We start from the raw sequence: 10923 nt of genomic DNA, 5'->3' as shown, positions 1-10923 counted from the left end.
GCAAGGCAAGGAGTAGTTGTATCTACCTTGGATGGGGAGGACACACTGCATAAGTACTACAGTGGCTTTTCATCTGTCCTTGATTTTGCAGAATGGTCTGGTTTCTGTCATATTTTTGTACTGTTGATTTATGCTTATTACTCAAAGTGCCTGTTGCTCTGTGTTTAAGTAGCAATGCTTTAATGACCATAAGGTAAGCTTGTCTGACATCGTAAGATGCAAGTAAGCTTTAATAAGCATACTGTTAAAGAATTGCCAACATTGAAAGCCTTTCTGTTGTTGCCATGCAGAGAATACTTGACTAGATAATGTATAAGCCTTGGGTATTAAAGGACAGGATTCCATTATTTTAAAAGCTCATTACACTTGTTGGAGACTTCCAGTCATCTCTACAGGCTTTACCCGTAAACTAAACAGAATGCCAATCATGTGTGGTCCATAACCTGTACAGTAATCCTTTAAGCAATGTATCTTGAGCTTGTTTCTTGTTTGCTTTTCATTTTTACTTTTATCATGTTTTCCCCATGAAACGTTGTCAGGCAGCAGGTCTTTTTGGATAAGAAACATTTTTACAAGTGGGGCATCACATAGATTTCTACTTTCAGCATGTTGCTTGGTACTTTAATAAAGCTGAATATATTATAATTAGAACTGCAGTGCAAGGAGAAGTAGTTTGAGTTGAGTGCTTCTGGTTTTTCTTATACTTGATTTTGACTGGCATTCCAGTAATGTATTTAAAAAGTAATTTATTTTTTCATGCCTCACAACCTTTTGTTTCCATCTAGATATTAAGTAAGCTGTCATGCAGCCAATGCATTGAAATATTTTTATTCTTCTACACTTATTTTTGTCTTGATTGGACTTTCATAATGATGGTTTGCCACCCAGGGCAGCGTATTTAATTAAAGTTAGTTTTTTTGTGGTTTTGTGCATAGCTCCTCCCCTTTATGGTTGACCACACCCCTTCCCTTTGACCCCGCCCATTCAGCGTCTCCTGCAGCCCCCCTGTGATTTGAAGTCACCAGCCGCCACTGATTATACCATCACCCAGAATGATGCCTCAATACAAACAGAAAATGATCGACTTTAACAACTGGCTTAGTTTCTGGTGTCACTCCACTGTGATCCAGTACCTGACAGCCAAGGATGACATGATTGACAAACCAAAATGCTTTGCCAGAGATGGCCTGCATCTGTATCCTTTCGGCTTCAGGCTCCTGGCAAAGGCTCTTGCCTCCCCCATAGTGCCTTTTTTAGGCAATGCTATGAATTCAAAACTACTAACATAAAAATGTCATCAAAACATAAATTAAAGGTCATGCTGCTAAATACTAGGTGTCTAAATATGAAGCTGCACTCATTGCAAATATTCTTAACCCTGGAAGAAGCTGACATTTGTGCAGTGATAGAAACCTGGTTCAAAGCTGCAGAAAGAACCCCAGCCATACCAGACTATTCATCCTATCATTCATTCAGACCCCAAACCATGGGCAGCAAAACAAATGGAGGCGGAGTTGCAATATATATAAAAGACATACACATCTCTAGGCTGGTCAAACAGTATGATGCACATGAAACATTCCAGATGCAGTTAACAATTGACAAGATCCCTATTCAAATGATAGTTAGCTATAAGCCTCCAACTTTGACTCAAGATGCCCACTCCACCTATCTGGACCTCTTTGAATCTATCAAGATTCCACCCTTTACCCTGATCCTGGGCGACTTTAACTATCCAACCATAGATTGGAAGAAATACTCGTAGGCAAAACACAAATGCCCAGAGATTCCTTGATTTTGTCAATGCAAATGCCTTGGACTAGTTGGTTGACACCACCATAAGAGGTGACAATATCTTGGACTTGGTATTAACCAACATGAGTAACCACTGCAGCATCCCTACAGTGTCATCATCCCTGATAAGATCCAACCACAAAGCAGTCACTTTCAAAGTCACCATCTTCCCTGTCACCACTTGCTAGGGTTAAACAAAAAAAGTTCTCCAAAGCTGATTACAACCTCCTGAGGGAAGGTATAAACAGCTTCACAGCCCCCTCCCCCGCCATAGGAACTGACACATATATCCAAACCTACACCAAAGTACTATATGAGCATTTATATAGCTGCATGGAATTAGGAATACCAGACAGGATGAAATCCTCGTCAAGGAAGAATAAACCTGTCTGGTGGACATCTATAATAAACTCTACAATAAAAGGAAAGAATTGCTGTCCAGGACCAAGAAGGAGCAGGTGTCTAATTCGAAGCAATCTTTCCTTAGCCTGAACAAGCAAATAAGAGCACTAGTGAAATCTTCCAATGCAAACTTTGAGTCCAAACTGGCCACATCTACTAAAGACAATCATAAGACCTTCTTCACATATGTACGCAATCTCAAGGGAAGGACCAGAATCTGCTCAGAACTGGTGGTCAAGAACACAACATACACAAACACTGTATATATAGCCAACCTGCTGGCAGACAGGCTCAGTTAAAACTTCACTCCAATGTCCCCCCATCAGTAAAACAGGACATCCCCAGTACCTGCCCCCCTCCCCTTATCTCTAGGGAGCAAGTCATCACTGCCCTCTCAAAGGCACAAAATACAGCCTCCTTGGGACCCGATAACATCCCAGGCTGCATCCTACTCAGGCAGGAGCTTGCAGCACCATTAGGCATTCTATTCATCCAAATCCTGAGTACCAGCTTCTTCCCAGCTGGGTGGAGGACAGCCACTGTCATCCCTTTGCACAAAGGTGGAGCATCCACTGATCCAGGAAATTATAGACCCATTAGCCTAACTAGCCTGATCTGCAAGGCTATAGAGCGGATTATCATGGACCTCATTAACAATGACACTGGCAACCTCCAAACACTTGATCCCACACAGTTTGGTTTTGTCAAGGGGAGGTCATGCCTGTTAAATGTGGTCGACTTTTCAGAGACAGTCACCAAGGCCATAGACGAGGGGAAGATGGTGCACACCGCCTACCTTGACCTGGCCAAAGCCTTCGATACTATACCCCACTCAGGTGTAATAGATAAACTCTCTCAAATAGGCATCAATCCATATGTTACCAGATAGGTAGCAAACTGGCTCACTGATAGAACCCGCCTAGTCAAAATAGGGGAAGCCACCTCAAGTAGTAGACCCGTAACAAGTGATGTACCCCAGGGATCGGTCTTGGGGCCTCTGCTGTTTGGAATATACTTCTCAGAGGTGCAGGCCAAATCTAGTGGGCTATAGCTGACCAAGTTTGCAGATGACTGCAAGCTGGGTGCTGTCAGCAATTCCCCTAGTGATATGGACATCCTCCAAGAGGGTCTCACCCAAACAAATGACTGGTGCCAGAAACATGTCCTCAAACTGAATGCCATTTTTTTTGGGGAGAATGACATCCCCACAAATTATCACATTGATAATAAGGTCCTAAGTACGCAATTAGTTGTGAGGGACTTGGGCACCTAGGTTGAAAGCAAACTGACATTTGACCATATTGCCTCTGTTGTATGGAAAGCTTTCTACATGGCCCACCTCCTTAGTAAGGGTATCTCATCCAGGGGCAAGCTGGTCATAACAACCCTGTATTCTTCCCTTATAAGACCCATTATTGAGAACAATGCCCCTTTCAGCATGTACCTCACAAAGTACATGCAGCAGCTGGAGAGACCACAGATGTTCCTCACACGGAGAATCCAGGGCCTCAAACATCTACCCTACTCAAATAGGCTAAAAGCCATGTCCCTCTACTCAGTCTCCTACTGATTCCTCAGAGGTGACCTCTGTCTGGCATACAAAGCAGTCTCAGACCCCACCCTGATGGGACTGCTGCATATCCGCAAGTCAAGCTCCACTCGAGTAACCAGCATGAGTGACCTCAACCTGGTCTGTGACATCAATAGGACTTGTTGGCAGGACAAATTTGTGTCCCAGAGACTTCTCCTTTTGTAGAACAGATTCCCTCTCCATGTAAAGCAGAGTACCTCATTAAACCTTTTTAAGCGCAACCTGGATAACTGGATGGGGAACAGAAAATACACCTCTGGGATTCTACCTGTGTCCCTGCTGGACAGTGGCATATGGTGCTGACTTGTTGGAACATGGGCTAAATTCTTGGCTAGGCTTGTAACTGCCTCAGGCCCAATAGCCTAGTGACTTACTATGATCCTACTATTTGGCTACTTCCTACAGTTGCTTCCTTCTCTAAACAGCTGAAATCCTACCTACTACAATACAAAAGTAGGTGCTTTGGAACCTTAACCTAACCCCCATAGCCTTACCTCTCTTTACAGAAATTTACATGCATTAGTCTTAACATTAAAAGCCTTGCAAAATAGCACAACATGTCTGTAAATACTTGTGCACAGTCCTTTGTGCTACTAGTTGTACAACTCAAAGATAATTTTCTTTTGCATGATTTATTCCTTATCTTACAATACACTACAATCTACTCTTCCTATGCAATCATTATCACGATAATAGGGCTAGGGTGTTCACTAAGCCAGCAACATTACTGTACATAAATACATACATATTTAACATATTGTGTGCTGTTCTGATGTCATTTCCATTTTGTCGTTTAAATAATGTTGTGTGTTTTCTGCATTATGTAAAAATCCAGTGGATGGTAATTTGATATATAGCGCCTCTTTAGGCAATGTCAAAACAAATTCTCCAACATAAAATCTAATTGAGGCAAACTCAGGGTCGTGCTGCTTAATACTATGAGTTTAAAAATGAAACCCCACTCTCTGGAAGCACTCCTCACCTTGGAGGATGCTGACATCTCTGCAGTTACTGAGACATGGTTCAAGGATGCTGAGAACACCCTGGCCGTGCAAGGCTACAATGGCTTCCTCACGTTCAGACCTCAAAATAAGCATGAAGGAACCAAAGGTGGAGATGTATCCATCTTCATTAAAAGCAAATACACTTCAGACTAGTCATACAACGTGACTGTCTTGAACTGCTCCATGTCCAATTAATTATTGGGAAAGTATAATACCAAATCATTGCTAGATACAGATCCCCCACCACAAACCAGATAAGCACACTGCCTACCTTGATTTACTGGAATCCCTCACCATGCAGCCCAACACCTTAGTCACGGTGATTTCAACTATCCTTCCATAGACTGAAGCAAGAATGAGAAACTCTCCTGTGACTGCCAAAGGTTCATAGTTCATAGGTAAGTACTAGGCTATCTGCCCATGGGCATTTATAAGCCTAGCCACAAAGTGATGGCTTTCGCCTCCCCATTAGATTAGTAACCTGGGCCTCTGTCAACAGGGCTCCTGAAGTGATCCCAGGGTGGTTTCAAAAACTAAGCAAAAGGTCTATGTAAAAACTGAAATACACCACTACAGGCTACTAAAATTATACTCTTTAGAATAAAATAAAAACTTTAAATGTTAAGACTTAAGCAATAAACAGACAGTTTGAACCAAGAGAATTAATTAATGACGGTCTCAGTAATGGAATTAGAACCACAAGATCTTTTGTTAAGTTTCATTCAAAAAGGAATAATGTTATTTATACAAGCCCAAAGTAGGTATATAAACCTTAAGTATTTACTGGGGAAGAAAGAGCTGAAGTAAGTAAGTAACTGTAACATTGATTAGTGTTGACAAAGCTGTTTCAGCCTGGTATGTGCTGTTTCTTCAAGGAAGTTGTCTTTGTTTGGGAACTTGGAGGTGTGTTTCCTTCGAGACCACTGATTGGCTATGAACTCATTGGTTTGAAAAAAGTGTTGGCTTGGATTTAGTCACACAATTGGTGTCTTATTCATTTATCTCAGCCCTGTGGAACCTGATTCTTTATGATCTGCGGAAGGCTTTTAGCCGAAAGCACATCACATACTAATCAACAAGGGCTTTGTTTTATTGCTTTACGTAGTAGCTTGTGGTGGTGTGTTTCAGTTTTTACACAGATCCTTCCATAGACCGGGGGACATACATGAGCAAAAACATGCTTGCCCAGAGGTTCCTGGACTTTGCTAACACAAATGCTCTGGAACAGATCATAGAACATTACAGCCCCTAGTGGGAGTGCAGACTTAGTACTCACCAAAATGGGGGGGGGGGGGGGTCACTGTACATTCCCATGCGTGATGCCTTCCCTAGTTAGGTCAGACCACAAATCAGTGTCATTTGAAGTAACTACTGGAAATTATACCCTCACAGGAACAAAAATTATAAAAGACTTTACCAAAGCTAACTATAGCGATGGTATAAAAAGCTTCATACCACCTGCAATCGCAGACATCAATGATCACTATGCAGAAGTGTATGCAAATGCCCTGTACAAACACTTTAGTGACTGCATAAACTCTGCTGTACCTGACTGGATCAAAACCAGGTCTGCCCTGTCACTATATTCTGTATTTTATAAGCTGCTGAGAGGCCACTTGTGCCTGGCCTATAGGGCAATCTCCGACCTTGCCCTAATGGAAAAGATGCACATCCGCATGTCAAATAGCACATGAGTCACTTGCTCAATTGACCTCAGCCTAGCCTGTGACATTTACAGAACATGCTGCAGAGACAAATATGTCTCCTAGAGACTGTTGCTTCTCTGACTGGAACAGAGTTCCTATTCACATAAAACAGAGCTCCTCACTGACCCTTTTCAAACACAACCTAGATAATTGGATGTGAGACTACAAATTCATCCCTGGAGTAGCACCTATATCCCTAATGGACAGGGGTAGCTAGTGTTGATCACTTGGGATAAACATGTCTAAGCTTGTAAAGGCTCTAAGGCCACTACCTAGTAACTTCCTATAAATCTATATATTTACACACACACACACACATATCTACTTATTTACCTGTACATTTCCTTCTGATTGTAGTTTTGCTGTATCACTTTACAGTACTGACTACAAAGGGAGCCCAGTGGTGCGGTTCAGCTACCTGCTCAATAAATTAATTAAAATATATATTTAAATTACATACAAAAACGCCTAAACTGTACGTGAGAAATAAGAACTCAAAAGTAACATACTAACATTAGAAGGGTGAGTAGTAGTCTTAGGCTGCCTTTTCACCACTGTCTGAAAGACAGCATATATCCTAGGAAAAACGTTTACAAATTATTATGGTATAGAATGGGTGGTGGTGGGCTGCTGAGCTGTCAGCGTGTACTACGATCGGAATGGCGGAGGAGCAAGTACAAGATATCCTAAGGTTGGTCTGAAATGTTTGTGTTTTGTTTTTACTGTACGCTTACGTTAAAACTATTGCGGTAATAGCACGTGCATATGTCACATCACACTCTTGTTTCAAAACAGTGATGCCGTACATCGGCCCGAATTTGGTGTAACTCCATCCCTTTATAAAAACAAAAAGTTGAGTAATAATAGGACACCAACAAAACAAATGAAAAGAATCCTAATAAATATAACAATATAGGGCTTCTCGTTATCCAAATAAACCGTAAAAATGTAATTCAACCACTCGTATACTGAAACATCAAAACCCTTAGAAAAAAAATCAACAACATGCGCGTTGTCGCTTCTAAACATCCGTCCCTTCGTACTGGGGAATCTGACAACTTCCGCTTAGTTTTTCATCCAGCCTAATGGGGCAGATAAGGGGGGTTGTCAGTCTCTAGTACTTGAGGGAAAAAGTGTTTGTTTAAGCTGTGAGAAGGAACTTAGGTTATTTGTAGATTCTTATCATTAAACATGTCCTGCACTCTTTTAGAGTTTTGTCGCTTCCAAGACATAAAATCAGTGCGGGATTTCCTCTTTCTTCATCTGAAGGAAGATAAAAAAGACACCGGTAAGTCCTGTATTTTTCGGTTAGTGCTAAGATTAAAATTTGCCTGCCTGTTTTTCCTCACTGTGCTTGACAGCTGAGTATGTGTGTTCTTTAGCGCTAAAATTATATGATTTTTATTGTTTTAAGTTTATTAGTATTACGAAGGAAAAAGGGAAATATTTTTCTACAACCCCAGTGTTTTCTGACTACGTGGAGTGAGTTGTAGTTACAGTACTGATCATTACCAATTCTCACCAGGGCTTTTTTTTTTTTACAGTAAGCATTTGCTCAAGCAGACAGGGGTGCAATAACCTACATAAGTGCAAGCCATGATGCAGAGCTGAATTTTGAGGAGACAGCATTTTGACCAGCTTTGGAATATTAAATGTGTGTTCTAACAAGTACGTAGACGAAGTAAAGGGGGGTGCAGAAAGAATTATTAAGGAGGATAGCTGTGTATAGAGTGGTGTATATGTGTGTGGATATATACATTTTATTTATATATATATATATATATATATATATATATATATATAAATGCATTCACACTTTTATTTATCCATGTAGACGTATTTGTACAAATTGCATATGGTTTATTTTTAATTGGATGTATTTTATGTTGTAGTGTGTTTACCTTGAATGTATGTGTGTATGTGTATATATATATATATATATATATATATATATATATATATATATATATAAAACGTGTATGCATATATATATTTTGTCTGCACCAAGTTGTTTTTAGTATAATAGTATGGTCTGTTTGCATAGCTGCACCTTGTTCACTAATGTTATTCATGTAATTGTGTTGTGTGTAGACAGCTCATACTGGTGTCTAATTATTTCTATATAATTGTGCTGTTACTGGTGGATAGAATCACATTAGACAACCTCAACAGAGTGCTGCTCGCTGTATTTTTATTTGTGACTGCATAACTGTCTTGAGGTTTCTTCTAACAGATGTTTTTCCAATTGGCTCCGTATCTGCATATACTCGTAGTTGGTTCAATACTTATGTTTTCCTGCATACATTAGCTATTTGCTCAGTTTGTTTTTTGTAATCTTTATAATATGTCTTTACCATCTCAGAGTGCTTACTCCTCTCTGTAATCTTCTTTTCTAGACCTAACACCACTCTTAAGTATTCAACTGCGGTACCACCTTTATCATTCTTATAAGAAAAGCGCAGTCCGGACCTGAACTGTCTGCAAACAGCTAAAGTTAACTTTGAGTATGTGTCTACCGGTTTGAGCCAATATTCATTTTCCCCTGGAGAGCACTCTGCTTTGGCTTGTAAGCAGCCCCCCCCCCCCACCACACACACAGACTTATCTTCCACTTTCTCTCTTATTCCCTTCTGTTAGAAAATAGTATCCATAACTGATCAATACTGTGTGTTTGTTAATTTAAACTGAGACCACAATAGCCTACTGATACAAGGTTATCCCGTTTTTCCACCTGGGAAATGGTTAAGAAATGACTTACAGTTTCAGAGCAGTCCTTGATCAATTGTGATTGTTTCTTAAACACAAACTTGTCTTTGCTTTGGCTCATTAGCAGCAGTACAAATAACTGCCTGCTCACACCCTTGTTCTCCCCCCCTTCCCTGCTTATTACCTTAAGACAATCCCGAAGTTAATAAATATTATATGTGGCAGGCACCATTTTTAAAACTACACCCACCCTTGTCACTATCATATATTCATTTATCAGTTAACTCTGTTACCTGATTGTTTCCAGCCCCCTATTCCCTCCCGCCCCCAGTGGTCCCACATTTATTACACTCACAAACCCCTCCCTCTTTCCAATAGCCAACCACAGCGCTAACCCAACACTACCTCCTCCATCTTCCCACTACTATCACACTTCCTCAACTAACATGTGCAAGCATACCTTATCTATGCTCACTGCATGCACTCTCCTTGCATATCTTACATCCTACCAAAGCTCCATCATTCCCCCACTCAACCACTACCACTGTATTACTTCTCACACCACCACTCATGTCTCACCCTCACTCAGCTTCCCTCCCACCAACTCAAGAACCATCCCTATGCACCCCCCACATATTCTACCAACTATATTACTCAAATATAAAGCATCCCTACAACTTAACATAGTAACCCTCCCACCATACCTATTAACCACAGAGCACAATCATAAAGTTTCCCTTATAAACAAACACATTCAAAAACTGAGAAAACTAATAACCTCGTGCATATCAAAACTAGTCCTAAGTGGAGACATCCACCCCAACCCTGGCCCTACCATCTCCAACCCCAATCCTTTTAATCAGACAAGAAACCACAACTTCTCCCATATTACAGCCAATAGAAAGCCAAGTGACTTCCTTCTACTAATCCTAAATATTAGAAGTATATCCAACAAAGTCAACAAACTCCATGTCACCGTTAGACTTGTACTCCCAGATATAGTCATCCTGACAGAAACCTGGCTAAAACCTCACATTACCAGTGAGCAAATACTCCCTACAGGTTATGGCATACTAAGAGTAGACTGGCTAAACAAGAAAGGAGGTGGTGTAGCTATAATATTTAAACAGCATCTAAACATCCAGATCTTAAAATCATCAGCTCCACAAATAGGCAATGAAGAAATAATATATACCAACATCAAAATAAACCAAAACAAAACCATCAACATAATTGGATGCTACTTCCCACCTGGCCAAAACATCCCTCCATTAGAAAACCTCCTCAGCTGGTCTACCCACCATCTCCCCCAAGAAACTATCATTTTAGGTGATTTCAATATTGACTGGCAATCCTGTTCTGGCAACCATCCAACCCATCATGTAAACCTTCATGGCTTCACCCAACTAGTCCAGTCACCAACCAGGATAAATAAAAACTCCAGCAAGCACACTACAGTGGATTGGATACTAGTCAGTAAGAGCCCCCAGTCATATATAACAGGCTGCTTATCAGATAGCCTCAGTGATCACTCCCCAACATTCCTGCTCAAAAAATACCTATACCAAGCTAAACCTGTCATCTACCATCAAATACGTAAAAAAAACTAAACTTTAACCCACTCAGTCATCTCATCCCTCAAAGAATGTAACTGGCATCCACTAAAGTACCTCAGTCTTGATGACGCACTTGAATTTTTTAATACTACCTTCCTGAGCAT

General features: G+C 40.7%; 1 protein-coding gene across 1 annotated transcript in view; it reads left to right on the top strand.

Moving 5' to 3' along the window:
- Positions 1–7540: 7540 nt before the first annotated feature.
- The window catches only part of RAB3GAP2 (RAB3 GTPase activating non-catalytic protein subunit 2), a 2949955-nt gene continuing 2946572 nt past the window's right edge, over positions 7541–10923 (top strand). The window contains exon 1 of the mRNA XM_044061656.1: positions 7541–7785. Within this exon, the coding sequence (XP_043917591.1) occupies positions 7689–7785 (97 nt within the window). The 5' untranslated portion in view covers positions 7541–7688. The remainder of the gene's footprint in view (positions 7786–10923) is intronic.

The sequence above is a fragment of the Protopterus annectens genome, chromosome 1.part0, assembly GCF_019279795.1.
Source record: "Protopterus annectens isolate FY-2018-M chromosome 1.part0, PAN1.0, whole genome shotgun sequence".
Lineage (NCBI taxonomy): Eukaryota > Metazoa > Chordata > Ceratodontiformes > Protopteridae > Protopterus > Protopterus annectens.
This window is presented reverse-complemented; position numbering and strand designations above follow the sequence as displayed.